Genomic DNA, 27,181 nt, shown 5'->3' on the forward strand with positions numbered 1-27,181 from the left:
GGAAGGGGGTGAAAAGTTTTTAGTTACGGATGCAATGCTTTCTATGAAATAGCTATTGAATAAGGCAGCAACATCTGGTGGAGAGGTGTTATGAGAAGAGTTGGATTCCTTACTTGAGCCTGGATGTAACAGGTTATGTACTGATGTTTAGAATCTTTGGGGATCATATTGGTGGAGAGTTGTAGATGGCTATAGTATTGTTTATTACTCAGCTTTTGTAATTCTCTATAAAGCTGCAAGTTATGAAGAGTTTTAAGTTTAAGCCATTCTTTTCAATCTTTGTCTGTGTTAGAAACTGTTTTTCTTTGGAGAGTGAGCTATTGTGCATGATTATTTTTCTTGTGGTGTTGAGTGTGGGGCATGGCTATTTAGAGTATTTAAGAATAAGGTATTATAAGTAATGACTCGCTCTTCAAGTGGGCGTTTTTAGGGCAGACCAATTAAAGACTTTCAATGTACTGATGAATTAATCTTTATTAAATTTGGAAAGGTTTTGGAGTGTTTTAAGTTTTTGAGTGTTGGGTTCATGAATGGTATTTCTGTGGGTATAGACTAGAAGGTGGTCACTAAGTGAGCTTGGATAGATTCTAGAGGCTGTAAATTTTCTAGGGTCAGAGACTAATATCCAGTCTAGAATTGCACCTTTACTGTTTGGTATTATTGCATCTAATTGATAAGTTGTGTGTAACCACAAAAGTTTATACTAGCTGAGGAAAAAGTCTGCATTAAGGTTTTGCCAGTCAGTATTTACATCCCCTAATATGACTTTTTCATAAGGTATACTAGTTGTCCAGGAGAGGATTTCTTCTACAGTTGGTGTGTTATTTCCAGGTGGGATATAAACTGCAACAAAACATAGCTGTTTTTTATTGCTAAGCATTAGCAGTGATACAAATATTTCAGCATTTAGAATTTTGAGATGGTATGTGGCTCTGGACAGACACTGTATGAACTTGAATAAATTAAGGCTATCTCACCAGCTGTCTTGTGAGGCCTATCAGCTCTGATAATATTACAACCTGGTAGGAGTAGTTCAGAATAGTTAATGTTATGCTTAAGCCAAGTTTCTATAATGGCAAGAATATCAGGGCTATACTGTGACATCCAGGAATGTAGTTCTGTAATTTTATTATAAATGCTACAGAGGTTGATAGTGACAAAATCCCTTTTTTCTGTAGTCCAATGGGAGAATAACAGGGTGAAGGGTTGGATATGCTGTGGTTTAATTAAAGGACAGTACAAGTTGGGAAGATGTATAGTTTGAGGTGATGGCTGAGGGAGGGTTAGTTAAGCTGCAATTTTGAAGGGGTGGTTCATTATTGAGATTAGTGTATTGTGGGACCTGGGTCAAGGTGGATATCACCATACTGTGACATCTTAAAACATTTCTGGTTTAAAAAATAGTAATATGCATGGGACTGAAGTTTGGGTCAACATGGAAATACTCAAGCTAATGTAACTGTGCAGCACAGTGGTGCAGTGGTTAGCATTGTCACCTCACAGGAAGAGGTTCTCTGGTTTGATTCTCAACTGGGATGCATCTGTGCACCACCTGCATGTCCTCCCTGCATTCTTCTGGGTTTCTTTTGATTTCCTCTCACATTCCAAAGACATGCTTCTGGAGCATTTCTCCCCAGACCTCCTCTGAAAATGGGCTCTGCCCCAGTCGGACTTTCCCAGTAAACAAATGTTATCTAAAAATAAAAATAATAAACAAACTGACCTGACAGAGACACTAAACAAAATATTTGACTAGAAAAATCAAATAAAACAAACTCAGCAGAGGCAAGGGTGTCAACAACTTGCCGATTTCTTTTTGTCATTTCAGTAACATCATAGACAAATGATCACGGTGGTATTACATTAAATAATGCTAGAGTATAATGCAAGCGATGAACAAGGCACAAACAGAAAACCTATAAATGAGAATAGAAATAAAGATTCTGAACAGAAATAGTCAATGGAGATGATTGTTAATACAGGATGAAAAGTTTCAAATCAGTTTTAAAAGACAAGTGAAGTAATCACATAATAAAAATGTAATCAAAACATTTCAAAAGCACAGAACTCTGTGGAACAAAGCAATTGTAATATGTCTTAAGTTTAGTTAAGAAATAGTATGTTCATTTCATATTAAACCAGTGACCTAAAGAAAGAGGAAAGGCAAACTCTTCAAGCATTTTATTGATAAAGATAAGTTATTATTATTAAGTTTTATAACTTTGACCTGTTCTTTAGATCTTGGACATTAAACAAGTGGCCTTCAGAGACAAAACATGAGCCTAGAGTATTAAACAAAATATCATTTCTCATCCAAGAATAATAGCAGCATGTTTTTTTGAAAATTTCATTAAAGAATTAAATATTTAGACTGGCACAAGTGATGCAAGTTTTATTTTGTATGGTTAATAAAAATAACATTTCAAACATTCCCAAATAGTGTTATAAAATAATTTATACAAGTAAAGCAAAAACTCTTGACAAAGTTGGTTTTGTGAAGGATACAGAAATTAATGTTGAGGGTAACTGGCCCATTCTCATAGCAGTGTGGCTTCCACATGGGAAACTAATGACGTGGGTTTGAGTAGAGGTATGGTTCCAAAATGGCCGGCCAGACAAGGAAGGAAAGAAGCAACTTTGATTGCCTTGCTGACCATCTGATGAAGTATCTTCCACTTTTGCAAGTGATGTCCAAGTGGTTAGTTGGTTGGTTGGAACAGTCCCCCGAGAAAGCAAGTGTGTTCACTGATCCTTGATCTCCACCAATGATTCTCAGCAGAGATTACATAGTGATTGTGTGTCTCCAACCTTCCACCCAGACATAGAGAAAGGGAGGGGAGTAACCACTCTTTTATCATTCCTTTTTCACTGCAGCCTGCACTTACAGTACTCAACCTGCTAACTGAACAGATTATGATTTTAAGGTGGTAGCTTAGCAGGACAGCTTTGGAGTCTAAATGAGAAAGCACACAGTGATGTTGGTTGATGGGACTTTTCAGTACATGTGGCTGTAGGGCTCAGATTCTAAAATAAGCTGAAATTGTTTCATGACCTAGAAGAAAAGATGACGAGTTGAGGTGGGGGCATGTGTCTTCGGGTCTTTATTATTTTGAATGGTTATTCAGTGAATAGCAGTTGGCCAATTGAGTGACAACAAAAAACAAAAATAAAATTTAAAACCTGCCAATGTGGGTGGCTATGCCCCCCTTAACTAAATATATTCATCCTTGACCTATGAAACAGATTGACTATGTTTGGAGAGAAGAAATTAGTAAGCAGTATTCCAAGGATGGAGGGATAAGCCAGCCTGGGGTAGTACAGGATCAGAGTCAAGTCTTATTTAGTTAGTATTTTAGTAGCAGTTTGAAGTTGCAGAGTTTACAAGTAGATCTAATTTGCAGGGGGATAGAATTCCATTTCTTAGCGACAAAGTAGAAGTAAAGACTTTGACCAGAGGAGTTGTGGGGTTTATATCTGCTGAGAAGTCAATGTTCATTAGATCATAGTCTGTTAAGGTGGTAGGAACAGAGAATAGGAACAAAAGCAGTGCAGTTGTTGGCTTTGTCAATAATGTTGCGTCTAATTTAAGTGATGAGGGAGTTTGAGCAAATCTAAAGCCTTGAGGGCAATACACTGGCAGATGGAGTGGTATTTGGTAGTGGCAAATTGTGCAACCGTGCTATAACGTCTCCAGCTTATGTTTAACTGTAGCCTGAAGGTTGGTTAGGATGGGTGCACAGTGTAAGAGTGATAGAAGGTAGGTTGGTAGTGGCAAGAGTGGTTTTTGTGGTATTGCTAAGAAACTGCTTATGCCTCTGGAGCATTTCTAATTTTTGGCGAGTCTTTTTTATGTTATCTTGAAAGTGCAGATCAGATTTAAAGTTATCAACTATAATCACTCCAAGAAGTTTTGTATGGGAGAATACTTCAATTTCAGTCTTACTTAGTGAAAAGATTTTGACACTACAGTGGGGAAAAGGGCAAATTCCATACGTGGCTAACCGCTGGTTTTCCCTAGTTAAAAATTGTTGTTCGATGAAGAGCGACTTTGCTAAATAGGTGTTTGACGAATGGCTATTCACTGAAATAATATAGACCAGCGTCTTCAGGAAGGTCATAAAACTACTGTTTTTTTGTTATTAATCAGTATGCTGTAACTTAAAACTGGAAAGCAAAAGTGTAATGCGCATCATTTAAAATGCTACTTCTTGCCCTGCACCCATACTAGCTGCATTTTCCAGTTCTTGATATTCTGCTGGCTTCAACACTTAGTAAGGAAGAAAACATGGCACTTTGTTTACATTTTCTTATCAGTATCATTAATACAACGTGAGGCTGTGTCTACAGTTGGTTGTGTGTTATGCAGATTCAGCCTTGATTCTTGCTTTTTTCCCCAGGGGCACTGATGACTCTTTTCAGATTCACCACCCACGCCACTAAATAACATAATATAATATAATATACAAACTTAGCACACAGGGTTAGTAGCATGAATCACCCACTGTTTTTGGCCAAGATCAAAATCTTTACTGAGAGATACATGCTGCATTGCTCTGAATGAACTTGCAAGGAGGATTTAACAAGTAGTGAGTGACCCCTCTGATTCTTTCATTTCTTAAAACACCATCTTTTGCAAATATGCTTTATTCATACCTGCCATTATCATCCATTGCTCATTTGTTTTTTTTTCAGTTCTACTTTATTCAATTTATACCTAAGGGATTTTTGGAATCTAGGGTAATATTTATTATTTTACCAAATAGTGCAATGACGTATAAGTATTTTTGTAGAATTAATTAAGGGTACAAGTCCCCTTGGCATGGTTTGGAACCACTGATTTTCTGGGGGAGGTAGTACTTCTTTAAATTTTAATTAAGAAAGTTTTACTTGGACAAAGTGGGATCATATGACTTATTCAATTATCTAATTAATTGCATAAAAAAGGAATGTGCTTAAAGGAATTTTACTTCTGATGAAGTCCTACATAGAGGAAGGTGGGACGAAAGCATGTATGTTCTTTGTACAGTATGTTAAACTGCTCAGTCATTTTTTATTTGAATAAAGTGGAGTGTTTATGACATTGCGTTTTCAGCTGGTATCTTCCTTGGCTCTGCTTGGTTTTCAGAGGTGTTTTTCTGTTTAATGGGAACCAAAGCAATCCTGTCACTTAATAAGAACAAGACAGAAAAACTAGCTCGAGACAAAGTGCCAGCCTATCATGACATGTATACATGTACTAACACATTGCACATACATGCATGGCAATTTGGAGGACTGTCTATGCACCTTCAGCATGTCTTTGAGAAGTGTGAATAAACTGGATGGAGCATCTAGTAAAGATCTAAGTGGGCAGAGGGTGAAAGCATAGACACTGCACACAAGGAAACATAGCTAAGACCCAAACTGCAGAAACAATAGCCATCAGGTAAAAACACTAACCATTACACATTCCCTGCTCATAACTGAGTATATCTTGGATCATAAATACAAATAAAACATCAAGGTTCTATAGTTAAACCCATTTAGACAAAAGACTATAAAATTAATAAGATGTAAACATCATCATTTTGAAGCTCCACCCTATCTGACCATACAACCACCCAATTTATCAATCAGTGGTAGGCTCTTATCTTATGTGGGTATTTATTAAGCTCCTCTCCCTCCCCCCACTTAACAATCCTAATGCAGCATGCAGTAGGAGCAGCTTGGAGACATTACTCACTCATGCAAGCAGCTATTCTGTCTTTTCCTTCAGGGGGCAGGGATACTTAACAATCCTGCTTGGACCCACAGTCGCCAGTAGAAAGTACTTACATTTCATGCATACCCATGAGACACATCCTTTAATAAAAGGGTAGAACTATCTACATCTACTCCTTCCACAGTCCACCTACCTTGAAGGTGACCTGCTCCAGTTACTGGGCTTATAATCAAACCATGTCCAGCTAGGACATATTCAGGGTTTCATCACTCTGTGCCACAAAATTAAAACCAAAAACTCCAAACGGAGTAACTACTGACAATAGAAGTTAGCAAACAAAGACTTTGTTGAAAAAGCATGTAATTTCCATACAAAGCTACCCCTATGACTAAGGATAAGAAGTATAATTAAGAAAAAAACAAAGTGCAAAAATGTTTTTTAGCCCACCCAAAGCAGAAAGTTAAACCAAAATGAGAATAATTCAGGCCATTATAGAGTAAAGCATCATATTTATAAATCTATAACTGCCCCCTTCTGTTCTGTAATCTGTCTGTGCCAGCAAACATCAGAATAAATTCACTTAGTTAAGGACCATTGGTGCACTGATTTAAACTACTGTGTATAGTGTTAAAGTGAAAGGCAAATGGACTGGGTTGCCCTTTATATCTATTCAAAAAAATCATATGATGCTAATAACATTCCCACATGTGGACTAAATACATAAAGGATCCCTTTTACCACAGGAAATACACAGGCATATACAAGCAAGGATACATCAGTGAGTGAAATTAAAATTATGCCATTTTATGCTGATAGGTCAAAACCAAGGGGAGAAATTGCATTAAACTGCTTATTAGGAAAAAGCCACACTAAACTCAAATACGGAAGCCTTGAAGTGAGCAGGGGCATTTGACTAAGATAGAGATACTGTCCTATTGACTGTTTAACAACTGTTTTAGTAATTAGCTAGTAAAAATCTGTCTCTGTTCTGACTATACCAAAGAGAGATCTCACACTGAAAATAACTCAATTAAAAAAATTACGAATCTATACAGCACTTCAGAAAAACTTTCATATAAAAATAAATAGTGAAAATATTTTCTTGTGAGCTGTTTGATTATTCTTTTTTTCTGAAATAAGAAAACTACATATCTTACAGGCTGTGATGCATCAAAACTATCTACAGTGTTTGTACATTTTCTCTTACTCAGCATCACGTGCTCTTTCTTTTTAAAACTTGTATTATTCTTAGATTGTAACATTAGGTACTATGAGTTTACATACAAATTACAGGACGAGAGGTACAATGTATGGTGTACATCAACAGTATTCAAGAGGACTTGAAGGATGATCCCCTCTTTAGCTAACAGATTGATATGCATGCATTTTCATGAGTGCATGCACTTTTTTGTTAAGATTCAAAGTTAATTTCCCATTAAACATTATTCCATAGGCAAACTCACAATTCTCTGTTGTGCCACAGTACCCCACTGTCATAACAGAAACTACAAAAGCATTACGCCTTAGGTAACAGAAACTACAAAAGCATTACACCTTAGGTAACAGGAACTCAAAAGCATTACGCCTTAGGTAACAGGAACTCAAAAGCATTATGCCTTAGGTAACAGGAACTACAAAAGCATTACGCCTTAGGTAACAGGAACTACAAAAGCATTACGCCTTAGGTAACAGAAACTACAAAAGCATTACGCCTTAGGTAACAGAAACTACAAAAGCATTACGCCTTAGGTAACAGAAACTACAAAAGCATTACGCCTTGGGTAACAGGAACTACAAAAGCATTATGCCTTAGGTAACAGGAACTACAAAAGCATTACGCCTTAGGTAACAGGAACTACAAAAGCATTACGCCTTAGGTAACAGGAACTACAAAAGCATTACGCCTTAGGTAACAGGAACTCAAAAGCATTATGCCTTAGGTAACAGGAACTACAAAAGCATTACGCCTTAGGTAACAGAAACTCAAAAGCATTACGCCTTAGGTAACAGGAACTACAAAAGCATTACGCCTTAGGTAACAGGAACTACAAAAGCATTACGCCTTAGGTAACAGAAACTCAAAAGCATTACGCCTTAGGTAACAGAAACTCAAAAGCATTACGCCTTAGGTAACAGGAACTACAAAAGCATTACGCCTTAGGTAACAGAAACTCAAAAGCATTACGCCTTAGGTAACAGGAACTACAAAAGCATTACGCCTTAGGTAACAGGAACTACAAAAGCATTACACCTTAGGTAACAGGAACTACAAAAGCATTACGCCTTAGGTAACAGGAACTACAAAAGCATTACGCCTTAGGTAACAGGAACTACAAAAGCATTACGCCTTAGGTAACAGGAACTCAAAAGAGGAGTGCAATTCCATCAGAAGCAAACATGTTTTACAGAATATCACTTCAGTAATAAAGGGTAAGGGAACTATTTGGGGGGATTCCAAAGGATGCTACAGTACACTACTCCAAGTTTTGGAGTAATTAAAAGAATAAACCAGGTCTGATAATTGCATTAGTAGCGGTTTCTGTTCTCCATACACCAGACGCACTGGCGCATCTTCATAGAAAATGCAAGTTCTCTTTGTTTTTACTCAACAGATACAAGTTGCAAGCACCCTTATCAAATTTGATGCACCTCTCTAGTTACTTCAAAACTTGGAGTAGTTTAGTTCACAACCTTTTGAGATTCCAACCATACTTCAAACAACAACTGGGATTGTATTCAAATATGGTTTCTTGTGAGGTCATTTGAAAGGTACCAGCAACAATTCACATACCTCTCAGTTGCCCCTAATTTTGCAGAACACTTCTGTTTTGCCATGCCCTCACATTTTTTTATTATTATTTTTTATTTTCTAGTGAATCGCTGATGATTACAGTCCATAAACAATGCCGGGTATTAGAGTTTTGAATTTTCTATTGTTCATAAAATGTATCTCGATTTTTTGTATTACCTTTTGCTGACCAGGTTAGTATTACTAGGCCAGTGACCTCTCCATAGGAGACCAAGGTGAAATACATACTGACTAAGACAAATTTTGCCAAAGTACCAGGGAACTTCTCCTAATGTTTTGCTAAGTGTGATGGGATCTTTAACATCCACCTGAGTTACCCTCCACTCCGGCAGCTGGGGGCATTGATTCATTATCTTACTGATGGAAAATCTGTTGTCCTAGAAACACATTAACTAAATTAGAATAATATTTTAAAACTGACCCTTATTTTGGGCCTTTCCATCCAATAATTTTTTGGCTTTGTTCTGATTCTTAAAGAACTGAAGAGTTATGCCTACTTAACATGGGGCTATTGCACAGAGTCACTAATGTGCACGGGTTTCTAGTAAGTTGATACAGCCTTACCACATGTAGTCCCCCCACAAATGGTGCTGTGACATCTCTTATTTTAAGAGTAGAACACTGAGTTACAGCTATTTATTATTTCATGCATTATGAAGCATAACTTTCAGCATGTCTTACATATGAATTCTGCTATGTCAAAGCCTGGAATGTCTTACCTTAAGGAAAAAAAAGAGACAATATAGACCTATTGAGTTTTCAAAGCTTTTTTATGAAATGCTGCTAAGTAAAACAATATATTTTTTAATGTGAATCACCATACCTGTGCAGCAACAAGTCCTGTGCCACAAGCGACATCCAAAACCTGTACATTACTTCGTTCCTCGGGGAAGTGACGGACAAGGCTTTGTGCAGCCAGCTGTGGAGCTCTGTATTCCAGAATTCCAACATCCTGTGGGAAGAGTAAAAGGAAATCATCATACATGCAGGGCATGGAGTGTCAAACCATCACTGACACCACTAGATGTAAACAAACTAGTTACTGTACAATACTCAGAAAAAGAAGAACTATTAGTAATGATTGTGTCATGAAACAAAGAAGCTTTTCCCCCGACCTTCAGTCCTTACATTTTTGCTATACTTTACAAATATAAGGAGATCTGTAGCTTCTTGTATACTAGCCTGTTTGTTCTCAGACGCAACAAACTTATGCTCCTGATATATCTACAATGACGTATGATCAAGTGCTTACACGTACATGAACAAAGCCACTGTGGAAGAATGTCTTGCAGTCACAGCAATTTGCCATCAGTCTCACTCACTGACGAGATGACTTCCAACCCTCTTAGCCACTCTTAAAAGTCTCTGAAAAGCTTTTTGTATTTTTTTATCACATAGAAACTTCCTGCCAGTTACTCACTGACAAAAACTATGGATGACCTCGTTAAACTTTCAGTTGCTTCTTATGTGATGCAGCACTCCCATATTTCATGTCACCTTATGAGAGACAAGACATTTCTGACTTAAAAGCCTACTGCTCCACAATAAAAGTGAATGTTTTCACCTTATAAATTGTAACTTATAGACCATACATCTGCTTGATCTTTGATCATGAAACTGCTGACCAAATGCTATTAAGGATAATATCACCGGCTGCTGAGTAAGGAGGGCTGTGATCCTGCCATAACAGAATAATGACATACCATGAGTGTAATTACTTTATAATTTCACACTTACTGGGTCATACATATACATTGTTAACTTCTTAGTTGCTATTAAAGCTCTCTAACCTTATAAAAGAGAAACCTGGCCAATGGCATGGGAAATTGAAATACACCCTGGGTCTGGCACCTATGTCTTTAATGGACAGAGGCAGGCTGTAAACCTTGCCCAAATTTACATATACCCCTTAAAATAACCTCTAGGGCACACACATTTATGGGATACAATTGGGATGTTTCGCTACGCTTATAAAAGTCCTAGTGGTCATTAAGTGCACCCCTATGAACTTAGGAGGTGCGCTCTTTCTTGTAACTTATTAGTGCTTCTTAAGCTTTCTTAAACAGATTAATTTCTTACTAACAAATGCTTACAGAAAAAAATCTATGATGATCGGATGGGAGGACGTACTTAGAACTACATGCTGCATTGTTGCAACTGCTTAAGTACTGGCCTCAAGAATGAGGAGGCAGAAAATAAAAAATCTTTTGTTTATTTTTTGTAGTAGTGTCATGCTTAAAATCATCAAAATCTATCCCTCCCTGTTTAGCCACTGAGTATTTGGGTTACTTTGAAATATTTAATTTTGCATATAATTGGGGTTTTACTGCATGACAGATCTTACATTTCTGACAGTGTATTTCTGGTGAGCGAGACACAGCTTTCTCCTTTATTAGCAAGTGGCTTGTAGCTTTTGCTAAACAATATTGTTCACATATGTTTAATTTCATACTTTGATGTGGCAATATCATTACTTGCTTAGATGGTGCCATCAAAATGAACTCTACCTGTTTGGACAAAATTCCATAAGTTTGCACTTAAATGGTTGTATAATTCTCAGATTATAAGTTAAGTAAACTACAGTGTCAGCAGAGTTCAGAACTGAAACTGTCACTTTCAGTTCATGGCTAGGAATATATATGTGCAAGAAGCTTGCTCCTTTGAGTTGGGTGGATTTCACCCATTATCTCAGAGACTACAAGTAGTGAATAGAAAACTTTCTAGTGCTATATTGGAAAAAGTCGGACAAAAAAATGTTCACAAAAACAGAGATAAATATAACCATGCTATATACAAAAGTTTGCATTCTCACAATCTTTTGAGAAGCGCAGATCTACAGATATCATAAATGAAACAGTTGAAATATAACAATTCTCTTTCACTGCTATAGGCCTAAAAAACAGGTGATGATTTCTCAAACATAAACAAAATTCTTACATTTAAACTAGCAGAAAACAAACAGAATTCCGCACAACTGGGTTGCATAAATTACCTTCCATACACTGCAAAGCAATATCATTTGTATATGAAATTTTAATCATCGAAATGTTGACTGGAATAATTATCAAACTACTAACAGACAATTTCAATTAGTTCTGAATTTCACAAATTAAGCTATCTTAGAGTAAATGATTTACAGTCCAGTCAGGAAAGTGAAGCAAACAGTAATAATCCAAACCATGACTCCTATTTCTTCTCCCCACAATGCCTCCATCACTTCTACATACTACCCATAATGCATACTTCCATATTTAACTTATGAACTAGAACCTACAGAGAGAGTATCCCCACCTTTCCAGACAATGATAGCGGAAGCAAAACTGAAATGAATCAACGCATTGTAAAACAAACTGAAAAAATATCTCTAATAACCAACATACTACAGCACATGACAACTTCTTTAAAAATAAATCTATGCGAGGTGTTAATATACAGGTAGTCTGAAGAATAACACTTTCCTGATGGAATTGTAAAATTTGCAAATTAAACAAGAAAAGGGTGCTACACTTCTTATAATGATGGTAATAATAATAATAATGACGAAGAAACATTAGTAAACAAATATCACTTAAAAATAGAGAAATATCTTCCTAAATGAAACATATCAGAGTAGCTACAAAAGTAAAGCAGCAATGAAGCCCTGAAGACAACAAGGTACTTTCTATGTCAGAAAGCAAAATGGAAAAACATGAAGACAGCCAATAAGTAATGCCCTAATGTCCCAGCCTCTGTTAACTGCACATACTCTGCCATACCATAGTAGGCCTAAAGTCAGTTTTAGTTTTATAAAATCTAAAATTATAAATATTACATCCTATAAATTATATATTAAGAAATACCCCATGTTAATGAAAAGATTATTACTACTGCTACAAAAAATAAAGAATGAACACTGTCACATGAGACCAAACAATATTCCCAGTTCTTTTCACTGAAATATAATAATCCACAAAAACAAATACGTACTCTGCTTAATACATTTTTTACAAAGTCATTCCATACATTTGGCATCAGGTTAAAATGATCTCCATACATAGTGAAAGTATTGCATCTCACCCTAACAATTAAAAAGCTATCAGCTTTATCCATACTCTCTGAAAACGTTCAGTGTGTGTAATAACTTAATACTGATGACCTTAAACTAACACATTCAGGACATTATAAATTTGTCAACTGACAGTCATCCCTGCTTATTCTGAGGATGTGGCAAACATACTTGACTGGGAATTTACTACATGACAGAAGACAGTAAGTCTACCTAGTTTATATTTTTAGTGTCTGAACATTCTACACTCATCCATCTCTACCCTCACCCATTTAGCAACTGTCCAAAGCCCTCTTGAATGCATCTGTAAATTTCCTCTCCACTACCCATTCCAGTAGTCCATTCTATGGGATCGCAACCCTCTCTGTGAAAAATTATTTTTAAAGAGCCAGAAAGAAGTTGCTATAATCTGCTACCAGTTCCCCCTACTCCCTCCTCTGCTCTTCCTGTTCAGAGTGATGCCTTCACATCTCCCTTACCTGATCTGTGCACCTATATCATGCTCTCATATCTCTTGTGGTTTCAAATGTGATGCCTTCACATCTTCCTTACCTGATCTGTGCACCTATATCATGCTCTCATATCTCTTGTGGTTTCAAATGAGAGCAGATCTAGCTCTCATATCCTACTCCTTTTCTAAAATATGCATCTTTCTGACAGCTTTGCACCAAATTGGAAACTGAAAACCAATTTGAAGGCCATCTTCCAGAATATACCCTCTCCACCAGCAGTGAATATTTTGGTCAGCATTCAACACACGACAAAAAGGGAGCATAAAGTCCCTTAAAACCATTTAGCCAACTAAGCATTCTAAAAACAAACCCAACTTTTAACAAAATATATAACTTTATAAAATAAATTAATGGTATAAACCAGAGGATTAAGTTCAAGCAAAGACACAAAAACATCAGAAAACGTTATTATTGTTTCAGTACTGTTCAAACTTATTTTCAAAGATAGCAAACACATTTATACTCATATAACATACCACAAACTTAAATCAGCAAATGCAGCCAGTTATTTTGCCTTATCAAAGCAATGAGATTTATATTCTTATGCATTCATTTCCCTTTTCAACCAAAACTGTTATATAACCAGAAGAGTCAGACCACCTAACACTGTGAAATGCCTACACCTGTGTAAAAGCAGCAACATCTCAAATCATCCCTTAAAAGTTCTTAGTAAATCTATCAGAAAATTACACTTAAGCCCTCAGGTATATGATGTACCTAAAATTGTTATTTCCTTGTTAGTCATTCACATAGAGTTTAACACTGCACTTTGTTAGGCCATATTGACATGGTCAATACAAGGATTCTTCATAGCAATATCTTTCCAATTACAGTAGACTTCAGTTTTGTAGAGAAATACATATAACTATAGTTACTTCTGACATAAAGTCAACTCTGCCCTGATATGTCTGAAAATGTGTTATATTCATCACTCTGAAGAGATGTCATATGCTACCCACAAATAAAGTCTGTGCTAACTCATTTTTAATGAGACTTATCTCAGTTTTCACATACAGGCAAGCTGCTCCCCTAAACTAACCCCATTCTGACTAGCTACTCCTTTTAGGGGTTTACCCAGGATTTCAGGAACATCCACATTGTGCTACTACAAAAGAAAGTTTTCCCGACATATGCAATGTCTGACATAGCAAATTTTATTTTTTTTTGTGCTAAACAAAATTGCACTGAAATATTGTAATACCACCACATGTGAATGAAACTATTAAGAAACTTGGTGCTAATAATTCTTTTACTCAGTGTGATGGTCATGATGACACAAGCTGAAAAGCAGCTTCCATATCCAGTCTAGAAATTTATGTTGCAGTAGCTTCCTTACACTATACATTGACTATTATAGGAAAAAATACAAGGAGCAGTAACCATGAAACAACAGAGCAATAAATTCTTTGAAGGGATTCATTTTTCAATGTATTCAGTATTAATCCATACATTATAACCATTCCATATCTGCAGAAATTCTAATGGTGGTGGTTAGAAAGTGAACGCCCTTATCAAGTTATGCTTATTTTACAAAATGTTTAATTAATAGTATCTTTATAAAATCTGTGTGCCAAAATGTGCTGCATCCCTCAGATGCATGTACTGGGAACTGTTGGATGCTGCAAATGCATGTAATCATCAATTTGCCAATTCTTGCGACACAGTCTGATGCGTCTATCATCCCCTACCCTCTCCCACCCCATTTCTCCTAAAAGACTGAACCCACTCAATTTCATATCAGACTTGCTAAAGTTAAAAGAGAGTAGTTATTAATCAGAATGAAGCCTCATGAAACAAGATGCCTCACACTCACTATATGCATGCAGTAATCTAAGGTGCATCCATACACACACTTTTCCTTGGCTTAACAATTTCTGTCACATTGCAGGGTCAACCCCAGCTCGGAAGGATGCCTGCCTTGCATCACTCAAGAAATGGAAAGGCAAATACCTTATCTAGTATGTACAGGCTTATCCCACAGCTGAATCTGTAAACCAAAGAAAATTAGTGACTCTTCAGGCTTCAAATTATAGAATATTTTAATACTATAAATACTTACATACAGAAAAAAAGAACAAAAAAAATGAATCCACAGATAACTGCATGGGTTACCTAATCATCCACTTTTTTATTAATACCCTACTTACTCATGCATTCAAAAATGGCTTTATAGTGTCTTCCTATAAATTTTTGAATTAATTCTTTCTTTTTGATTCAAAATACTCCATAATAATAATATTGTGCTCTGCATGCATCTCTCCCCCCTCTCAGGGGAAAAAGAAAAATAATTACAAATATCACCTCTCAGTAGTTTTCTATGATTCATCCTGATCTAACCATATCGGAAAATATTGCCATGTTCATAAGAAAACACAGCACTCTGAATACAATTATAATTAATAGGGTACTCCCTTTTTCTAAGATGTTATGATCTTGCACTGGGAGTACAGAAGTAAAATGTGTTGCAGCACAACTCCGCAAACTAAGGGTAAAAGGTAGCTACTATATGGAAAAACGTTGTTTTTCTTTTTATTTAGGTTAAATCTGTATTTGGGAATTGTGCATTAAGTTACAGAAGTAGTGATGCTTTATGATACAGTTACCTGCAACATAAATGCTTTCCTTATGATCGACACATAAGCTTCTTTTTATATATCCTTGCCTCTGGAAAATGCAACCTTGGTAGGAATCTTTTAATCTCTAGCTCCTACATTCAATCATTCTCCAGGTACCGACTTAACCTAGTTAGGTGCTGACACAGAACCAGAGTTTTCCTTACCACTCACTGAATACAAGGCCGAGAAAATAATTCTGCCCGGGATGTCAGTGTATGGCAATCTGCACACATATTTATTCACAGATGTTGTATGTACCTGTGGACGACGTGTAAGATTGCCAACTCATCTAATGCATGCTTTTGGGGTCTGGAGCACCACGCAAAAGTCAATATGGAAAAAAATGGCATGGAAACTGCTCAGAGAAGGCAACACAGCCAAAAAAACAAACAAGAGAACCAAGGCAACACTAGCCAAAGTATCACAGTGCCAATGCTAAGATCTCCAAATATATTGATCCTGCACTGTTTGAGTTTCTCTCCTTTGAACAACCTCCATTCTGTCACAGTCTCTCCTTAGGTTAGTTCCCAGAATTGTACACAATATTACATGCACTGCCATACTCTCAGTACAATGGAAATACAGTTTTCCATTTTTCTGTTGGGAGGGGTTCTCCCACTGCATCCCAGAATTCCACAAGCCTTTCTTATTAATTCTCCTATTGACTGCCTGCTTTAAATAAATTCCAGCTTCTTCTTTCAACTGCTACCATGTGTAATGGTAGAGCAATTCTTAAAGATGGAAAACTCAAGGATGTTTTAACTTCCAATGTTTCCTTACAGAAAGTAATGTAGGTTATAATGTAGGAGTTGTATAAGTGAGACAGTACAATGCAATAACACTTCTCCCATAAAACCTGATTACAAGAAACGGTGAGGACTATAGTGTACTTACAGTTCAGTTCAAGTCTCTTCCAATCCTTCAGTATGGCCAACTATGGGGGAAATTCTACGGACTGTGGTTCTGGTGCTCCAAGAAGATAAGACAGTTAGTGGTGGACAGCAGTACCACAGTAATGGAGTCATTTTCAGTCTGCCGTCCCACACAATCACAGGATGCGCCACAGTAGACAGTCATAATGCAAATGTCCTCTTTATTTCTGCAGAGAGGGAGGCCGCTAACATGGAAGAAATTTTGTAGTTACACTTACCTGGTCATAATTAGAAGCCCAGCTGTCATAAAATTTAATTTTGTCTGCAGCTGATGTATTTCTGTGGGCAGAGGCTACAACTTTCTTCACATCAGAAAATGTCTTGCTGTTAGTCACATCTTCCATTCTTTACACTTACTATTACTCTCTCAGCCTGTTGAAACAGAAAATGAATTTGTAAGAGGAACAAAGAGCAATTCAAATCAAGCAATCTTGCCATGTTCTTGCATTCTGCTCTTTCTGCTAATCGCACACAGTTACTTAAGTGCACACACCTATTTTTGGGGTAGCATAGAAACTGATGAAAATCTTTTGAAAATGATGTAAGAAGAAGTATACACAAATCTGCATGGTGAAACTAATCTTCAGTTATTACTCTAAACTTAAGTGTATATCATGAATGCAAAACAGAATCGCGAATGTTTGAATATATAATGCCAGAAAGATAATGAACAGTTTATGAATACAAAAGTAATTTCCCTGCAGCAGACCATATGAAATGAAGTACTGTCTTTGTGATGTTCACCTTTTGAAGATACATACATGTGTTTCTTTCATTTTAAAACTCCCAAGATTCGTGTAACACAGAAACGGTACAGTTTAAGCAGCTAAAACAGTCACAACTGGATCATTTGTGCTAATCATAAACATACATTTGGTTCACTCAGCTGCAGGCCTGGTATATGTAACTTTCAAAAGAAGCTGCATTTTTTTTAATTCTCACAAAAATGGTATTACTGGTAGCAGAACTGTCTGACTACTATATATTAGCCTCATCAAGAAATAAAAACTGAGATCTGCCATACAGATTATTGCATATCAGCTACTCAAGATAACTAGTACAAACATATCAGCAATTCATGATACGTTAAAATGTACGTCTCATGATGAGCAATACAGGTAAAAAGAAACAGCCTTCTGAACAGGAAAGCATGTTACTATACGATGCATGGGACCTAGAAGTCAAAAGACCAGCCGGTAGGGAGAAGAATCACGGAGGTGAAGGCCAGTTCTAATTCTTCAGAGGTGAGGGAAAGGATATGGACTTCTGTTGCACTGAGGCCATGGTTAGCCCCAAGCATATACACAGGAGAGGCACACTAGGGGATCTTGCAGTGTGTGAAACGGGAAGTGAAGAATTAAGTACAGCTTCTGAAGTATGTAATACAGAACAGTGTTTTGCTTATAACACCCCACATTTCAGCTACCTCAATGTTAAAAAAATGCAAGATAAGTATTCTGTGTAATCTTGGTTAACATTAAATCTAGTTTTAATTAGCTACATCTGCTCTTTTGATTGCCTCAGTAATTTCTGACTTGCAGACGATAAGGTGAATCCTTCACTTACTACAAATGTTTTTAAGATTCAAGATGGCTCCCCAAGCATAAACAGTAAAAAAACAAACAAAAAAGAAGAAACAAAGTGATTCTCCATAAATTTGAGAGTTCAGTGGCTATTTTACTACTGCACTTGAAAAATGGAGATGGTGAAAAAAACATGCACTATACATTAAACTGCTGTGGTTTTTAAATTACCAGTTAAACCTTATCCCAGTGCAGATAAGTTAATCAGGTAAAAACTGCCTTTCTCTCAAGATTTACCTGCTGATGTCAAAAATTGTGTCATATAGCACCTAATTAAACTAGGAATTAAAGGCTACATATATATTCAGAATATACTTTGGTTTTCATTAATCAATATTACAAAACCATTTAGCCAACTAAGCATTCTAAAAACAAACCCAACTTTTAACAAAATATATAACTTTATAAAATAAATTAATGGTATAAACCAGAGGATTAAGTTCAAGCAAAGACACAAAAACATCAGAAAACGTTATTATTGTTTCAGTACTGTTCAAACTTATTTTCAAAGATAGCAAACACATTTATACTCATATAACATACCACAAACTTAAATCAGCAAATGCAGCCAGTTATTTTGCCTTATCAAAGCAATGAGATTTATATTCTTATGCATTCATTTCCCTTTTCAACCAAAACTGTTATATAACCAGAAGAGTCAGACCACCTAGCACTGTGAAATGCCTACACCTGTGTAAAAGCAGCAACATCTCAAATCATCCCTTAAAAGTTCTTAGTAAATCTATCAGAAAATTACACTTAAGCCCTCAGGTATATGATGTACCTAAAATTGTTATTTCCTTGTTAGTCATTCACATAGAGTTTAACACTGCACTTTGCTAGGCCATATTGACATGGTCAATACAAGGATTCTTCATAGCAATATCTTTCCAATTACAGTAGACTTCAGTTTTGTAGAGAAATACATATAACTATAGTTACTTCTGACATAAAGTCAACTCTGCCCTGATATGTCTGAAAATGTGTTATATTCATCACTCTGAAGAGATGTCATATGCTACCCACAAATAAAGTCTGTGCTAACTCATTTTTAATGAGACTTATCTCAGTTTTCACATACAGGCAAGCTGCTCCCCTAAACTAACCCCATTCTGACTAGCTACTCCTTTTAGGGGTTTACCCAGGATTTCAGGAACATCCACATTGTGCTACTACAAAAGAAAGTTTTCCCGACATATGCAATGTCTGACATAGCAAATTTTATTTTTTGTGCTAAACAAAATTGCACTGAAATATTGTAATACCACCACATGTGAATGAAACTATTAAGAAACTTGGTGCTAATAATTCTTTTACTCAGTGTGATGGTCATGATGACACAAGCTGAAAAGCAGCTTCCATATCCAGTCTAGAAATTTATGTTGCAGTAGCTTCCTTACACTATACATTGACTATTATAGGAAAAAATACAAGGAGCAGTAACCATGAAACAACAGAGCAATAAATTCTTTGAAGGATTCATTTTTCAATGTATTCAGTATTAATCCATACATTATAACCATTCCATATCTGCAGAAATTCTAATGGTGGTGGTTAGAAAGTGAACGCCCTTATCAAGTTATGCTTATTTTACAAAATGTTTAATTAATAGTATCTTTATAAAATCTGTGTTGCAAAATGTGCTGCATCCCTCAGATGCATGTACTGGGAACTGTTGGATGCTGCAAATGCATGTAATCATCAATTTGCCAATTCTTATGACACAGTCTGATCGTCTATCATCCCCTACCCTCTCCCACCCCATTTCTCCTAAAAGACTGAACCCACTCAATTTCATATCAGACTTGCTAAAGTTAAAAGAGAGTAGTTATTAATCAGAATGAAGCCTCATGAAACAAGATGCCTCACACTCACTATATGCATGCAGTAATCTAAGGTGCATCCATACACACACTTTTCCTTGGCTTAACAATTTCTGTCACATTGCAGGGTCAACCCCAGCTCGGAAGGATGCCTGCCTTGCATCACTCAAGAAATGGAAAGGCAAATACCTTATCTAGTATGTACAGGCTTATCCCACAGCTGAATCTGTAAACCAAAGAAAATTAGTGACTCTTCAGGCTTCAAATTATAGAATATTTTAATACTATAAATACTTACATACAGAAAAGAACAAAAAATGAATCCACAGATAACTGCATGGGTTACCTAATCATCCACTTTTTATTAATACCCTACTTACTCATGCATTCAAAATGGCTTTATAGTGTCTTCCTATAAATTTTTGAATTAATTCTTTCTTTTTGATTCAAAATACTCCATAATAATAATATTGTGCTCTGCATGCATCTCTCCCTCTCAGGGGAAAAAGAAAAATAATTACAAATATCACCTCTCAGTAGTTTTCTATGATTCATCCTGATCTAACCATATCGGAAAATATTGCCATGTTCATAAGAAAACACAGCACTCTGAATACAATTATAATTAATAGGGTACTCCCTTTTTCTAAGATGTTATGATCTTGCACTGGGAGTACAGAAGTAAAATGTGTTGCAGCACAACTCCGCAAACTAAGGGTAAAAGGTAGCTACTATATGGAAAAACGTTGTTTTCTTTTTATTTAGGTTAAATCTGTATTTGGGAATTGTGCATTAAGTTACAGAAGTAGTGATGCTTTATGATACAGTTACCTGCAACATAAATGCTTTCCTTATGATCGACACATAAGCTTCTTTTATATATCCTTGCCTCTGGAAAATGCAACCTTGGTAGGAATCTTTTAATCTCTAGCTCCTACATTCAATCATTCTCCAGGTACCGACTTAACCTAGTTAGGTGCTGACACAGAACCAGAGTTTTCCTTACCACTCACTGAATACAAGGCCGAGAAAATAATTCTGCCCGGGATGTCAGTGTATGGCAATCTGCACACATATTTATTCACAGATGTTGTATGTACCTGTGGACGACGTGTAAGATTGCCAACTCATCTAATGCATGCTTTTGGGGTCTGGAGCACCACGCAAAAGTCAATATGGAAAAAAATGGCATGGAAACTGCTCAGAGAAGGCAACACAGCCAAAAAAACAAACAAGAGAACCAAGGCAACACTAGCCAAAGTATCACAGTGCCACGTTAAGATCTCCAAATATATTGATCCTGCACTGTTTGAGTTTCTCTCCTTTGAACAACCTCCATTCTGTCACAGTCTCTCCTTAGGTTAGTTCCCAGAATTGTACACAATATTACATGCACTGCCATACTCTCAGTACAATGGAAATACAGTTTTCCATTTTTCTGTTGGGAGGGGTTCTCCCACTGCATCCCAGAATTCCACAAGCCTTTCTTATTAATTCTCCTATTGACTGCCTGCTTTAAATAAATTCCAGCTTCTTCTTTCAACTGCTACCATGTGTAATGGTAGAGCAATTCTTAAAGATGGAAAACTCAAGGATGTTTTAACTTCCAATGTTTCCTTACAGAAAGTAATGTAGGTTATAATGTAGGAGTTGTATAAGTGAGACAGTACAATGCAATAACACTTCTCCCATAAAACCTGATTACAAGAAACGGTGAGGACTATAGTGTACTTACAGTTCAGTTCAAGTCTCTTCCAATCCTTCAGTATGGCCAACTATGGGGGAAATTCTACGGACTGTGGTTCTGGTGCTCCAAGAAGATAAGACAGTTAGTGGTGGACAGCAGTACCACAGTAATGGAGTCATTTTCAGTCTGCCGTCCCACACAATCACAGGATGCGCCACAGTAGACAGTCATAATGCAAATGTCCTCTTTATTTCTGCAGAGAGGAAGGCCTCTAACATGGAAGAAATTTTGTAGTTACACTTACCTGGTCATAATTAGAAGCCCAGCTGTCATAAAATTTAATTTTGTCTGCAGCTGATGTATTTCTGTGGGCAGAGGCTACAACTTTCTTCACATCAGAAAATGTCTTGCTGTTAGTCACATCTTCCATTCTTTACACTTACTATTACTCTCTCAGCCTGTTGAAACAGAAAATGAATTTGTAAGAGGAACAAAGAGCAATTCAAATCAAGCAATCTTGCCATGTTCTTGCATTCTGCTCTTTCTGCTAATCGCACACAGTTACTTAAGTGCACACACCTATTTTTGGGGTAGCATAGAAACTGATGAAAATCTTTTGAAAATGATGTAAGAAGAAGTATACACAAATCTGCATGGTGAAACTAATCTTCAGTTATTACTCTAAACTTAAGTGTATATCATGAATGCAAAACAGAATCGCGAATGTTTGAATATATAATGCCAGAAAGATAATGAACAGTTTATGAATACAAAAGTAATTTCCCTGCAGCAGACCATATGAAATGAAGTACTGTCTTTGTGATGTTCACCTTTTGAAGATACATACATGTGTTTCTTTCATTTTAAAACTCCCAAGATTCGTGTAACACAGAAACGGTACAGTTTAAGCAGCTAAAACAGTCACAACTGGATCATTTGTGCTAATCATAAACATACATTTGGTTCACTCAGCTGCAGGCCTGGTATATGTAACTTTCAAAAGAAGCTGCATTTTTTTTAATTCTCACAAAAATGGTATTACTGGTAGCAGAACTGTCTGACTACTATATATTAGCCTCATCAAGAAATAAAAACTGAGATCTGCCATACAGATTATTGCATATCAGCTACTCAAGATAACTAGTACAAACATATCAGCAATTCATGATACGTTAAAATGTACGTCTCATGATGAGCAATACAGGTAAAAAGAAACAGCCTTCTGAACAGGAAAGCATGTTACTATACGATGCATGGGACCTAGAAGTCAAAAGACCAGCCGGTAGGGAGAAGAATCACGGAGGTGAAGGCCAGTTCTAATTCTTCAGAGGTGAGGGAAAGGATATGGACTTCTGTTGCACTGAGGCCATGGTTAGCCCCAAGCATATACACAGGAGAGGCACACTAGGGGATCTTGCAGTGTGTGAAACGGGAAGTGAAGAATTAAGTACAGCTTCTGAAGTATGTAATACAGAACAGTGTTTTGCTTATAACACCCCACATTTCAGCTACCTCAATGTTAAAAAAATGCAAGATAAGTATTCTGTGTAATCTTGGTTAACATTAAATCTAGTTTTAATTAGCTACATCTGCTCTTTTGATTGCCTCAGTAATTTCTGACTTGCAGACGATAAGGTGAATCCTTCACTTACTACAAATGTTTTTAAGATTCAAGATGGCTCCCCAAGCATAAACAGTAAAAAAAAAACAAACAAAAAAGAAGAAACAAAGTGATTCTCCATAAATTTGAGAGTTCAGTGGCTATTTTACTACTGCACTTGAAAAATGGAGATGGTGAAAAAAACATGCACTATACATTAAACTGCTGTGGTTTTTAAATTACCAGTTAAACCTTATCCCAGTGCAGATAAGTTAATCAGGTAAAAACTGCCTTTCTCTCAAGATTTACCTGCTGATGTCAAAAATTGTGTCATATAGCACCTAATTAAACTAGGAATTAAAGGCTACATATATATTCAGAATATACTTTGGTTTTCATTAATCAATATTACAAGGTGCATTCCAGCTAGAAATCCTTGCAGATATAATACTTTTTCCTAAACAGTTTTAAGTAATACCAGCATTACTTTTTGACAATGATTTCATACAATTAAGTGTGTTTGACTGATATGACATTACAATGCATATTACTTGCTTTAACTCTTGTGGTGCTTAGATCAGATTCATACCTGAATCCATATTAACTAATAATAAGGATTTTATTTGACAAAAGACTGAACAACACAGTGAAACAAAGATATTTTTTTGTTTATTTTATCTTTAAAACTATGTAAATTTGTGTTTTAGGATAGACACTCAAGCTATCACTTATTTTACAGTTATCAGCTATTTGCCGCCCACTTAGTTTGCATGTGCACACACATATATGCACAACAATTTTATTTTGATATCATAAGGTCACAAAGTGAAACCCCAACCCCATGTGCAAAATGGGGAAAAAGGTGTTGAGGATGGATGGATAAGATCACATAACCTAATTATGGGAATAATCATCTACGAAGGACTAGTCATCCAAGGTTTATAGAATCTTCTGCCAAAACTGAATGAAGGCACTTTGATTACTAAGTTTTAGTGAAGTCTGCTAGGTTTTGTGTGATTTCCATGTTTGCAGGATTGCACTCGGTAGCCAGAAACTTCAGTTTTGCCATACATGGAGTTTGTACCATGGCTTTTGAAAGTTCAAGTAATAGTTGTCTAAAGTTTATTACATGAATGTTGCCCTTATTCCTTGAGGAGCTCTATAGCATGCCACAGTTATCACTGCTCTGCTGTTCTTCAGAAATGATATAAAGTCTCAGTCTTAATCTACTTGAAATTAAAGTAGATCTGAAGAATGGTGTAAATGAAGAAAAACTAAACAAACATACATACACACACACACACATCTATATATAGATATACTCTCACTCACACACACGCACACACACACATTTATATGCATGTATTCCTGTTTCTATCTATATAGCTCCAGCCAAGCTAGAGTTTTCGTTCTGTAACACCTTAAACCTCATGTGATAGAGGCCCATGGAATATATGCAAATGCCCCCCTTAAGGGCATCAAGTATTTCAGTTACATGGCCTCCAAATGCCCATGACTTTTTACTTTTTAAATCTTTATAGACTAATTCAGGCCAATAAAGCTAAATACCATCAGATGTGGACATGCTCATTTCGGCTTTCTTATTAACCTTAACAGCACGGCATAAGTGGACTGTTTGGCTCTACTTTAGAAACACAGAGTCTTTAAACCCAGCTAATGTCCATAACATTAATGTGTCCACTTAGAGGAATAACAGTTTGTTATGTTAGACTTCATGAATTCTTGTATTATGCACAGCACATCTCCTAAGAAATGGTCCTAAATATAAAAGTCTACCAATGGTCCTTTTTCCTACCAAAGGAGGGCACAGACCTGCAGGGACTATTCTGCTCTTTCCTCAATCAGGTGGTCTAGTTGAGAAAGCCATCACTGCCTCCGTCATATGCTGGCCACTAATATGAGCTTAGTCTCATATTTTTTTTGCATTATGCAAAACTTTAGGTTAAGGAAAAGGTAGAAGGCATAAGAGAGTTCTACTATACATACAATGGAGAAAGTGATCATGCCAGTAGCACCTTTCTACAAGGGCATCTGATACAGAGGTTCTTCATGTGATTATAAGTGTGAATGTGGAGGAAGGAGTCTTGAGTTCAGGTTGTAGTACCAGTCAGCATTACCCAGATTATGAAGTACAAAAACTTAAGAGACTGCATATATTGTCTGACAGGCTACGAGGCACAGGCCTCATATCGTAATATACAAGGCAGCATGCTTTCTTGCACTTCACTAACAGCAGAAGTATATTACATAATTGAAAGTTTAAAGATTAATCTCAAAGCTTAACTTTTCACAAAAGCAGGATTCATAACATCACGTCTCGCAACTATATCAAGGAGCTGCTGGGAAACGGACAGGTCTATAACAAGGGACTCCCATCCCTACCTTAGTTATTAAAATACTGTGGCATCCACCCTGTGATGGCTGGGTGCAGACAGCTCAGCTTGTCTACCACTGTAGTTCTGATGGGACGTAGGAGGCCTTGAAATGAAAAAAGATGTAGAAGGCTATTTTTTATTCTATCACTAACTCTGCACAGCTTGTATGACAACGTAATCACTGCATGTGTACCACACTACTTTGTTACAGTCTGTAGACCCCAAAATGCTTCAGACTGCCTGAAGGTTCTAAAAGTTTGGAAGGTTAGAATCATGGCCATTATCTTGATCTCCTTTAAGCTGATAAGCCAGTTCACTATGGAGGTGCTTCAAGCCCTATCAAATTTCATATGTATGGTTTGGACCCACCAAGCTACATCGGAGGCATCTATTGTTAGATTTTATGTGCTCGTTGGTGTTACAAAGGGAATCCCCTAGATGGTCAAAGTTTAAAAATAAATAAATAAATAAATTAACCCTGATAGGGTGTTCATGGGTAATACATCAGCTAATGGATGACTGTGTTGCTTCTACTGAGGTCTGAGTCACCATGCTATCTTCCTCGTGTGTAAGATAGCAATAGTTGGAGGCTGACATGGGATGACAGCGCCATCTTTTCATCCAGACTGGAAAACAATTGCCCCAGCTGCACTGACTTATCCTTGGCAGAACGATGGCTCATTTTTTGTACCCAGTAAAGCACCCAGCAGGAGATCTTTAATGGGCCAGCGCTAAGCTCAAACATGGCAAATTCATTGCGAATCCTTAGTTGGTCAGGCAAGCAATGGAGCATCTCAGAACCCTTTGCATCTCTTTATTTGTAGGAACTTGAATTAAATAGTCATCCAAATTGTGTACAAATGAATTTCCTGGATCCTGTGATGCACAAAAACTAGTACCACTAGCACCAAACATATGACTAACACTCTGGTTACAGTGGAAAGACCAGATGACAAGGAGGTGACTAGCAAGTGCTCATGGCTTCCCACAAATTTCAAGAACTGTCTGTGATCTTCATATATGTAGATGTACAAATAGGTATTATTCAGACCCAGATAACAAATACCTTCTTTGGTAAAAGCTGTCAAAAAAGAACCCAAAGGATAGGCATCTTGAATCTAGCTATATTCAAAAATATGTTCAGCCTGAAAAGGTTTGGCATGGGTCTCCAAGGGCCATCTTTACAGTAATTTTTCATAGCCCTTCACAGGCATGCTTTTCTATAACTCCACACCGTACAAGGTGAGCTAGAATTCCCTCTTTCAGTTTCATTTGATCTGGAGCAAAGGAAGTTATTTCTAGGAAAGAAGGCAAGGTTTTGAGCTGTTATAGAGCTTGCAGAAGCACTCTGTCTTACCTACTTGTCTTTTACTACGTGGAACAAGATGACTTTGCTTTGAAGCAGGAAAGCCTCCTTCCTGAAACATACTGGGGGAGAGGGAATGGTGAAAGAAGAGAAGAGTTAGAGTGGTAGGGTG

The 27,181-nt window shown here is 36.7% G+C and overlaps 1 protein-coding gene across 1 annotated transcript in view; it reads right to left on the reverse strand.

Moving 5' to 3' along the window:
* Nucleotides 1-16,991, reverse strand: part of LOC122787451 (methyltransferase-like protein 27) — a 106,927-nt gene extending 89,936 nt beyond the window's left edge. Inside the window, exons 1-2 of the mRNA XM_044054167.1 lie at nt 16,833-16,991; nt 9,334-9,462 (exon numbers count right to left, since the gene is read on the reverse strand). Coding sequence (XP_043910102.1) covers nt 9,334-9,462; nt 16,833-16,958 — 255 coding nt within the window. The 5' untranslated portion in view covers nt 16,959-16,991. The remainder of the gene's footprint in view (nt 1-9,333; nt 9,463-16,832) is intronic.
* Nucleotides 16,992-27,181: the final 10,190 nt, after the last annotated feature.

Source organism: Protopterus annectens, chromosome 13.part0, assembly GCF_019279795.1.
Source record: "Protopterus annectens isolate FY-2018-M chromosome 13.part0, PAN1.0, whole genome shotgun sequence".
NCBI lineage: Eukaryota > Metazoa > Chordata > Ceratodontiformes > Protopteridae > Protopterus > Protopterus annectens.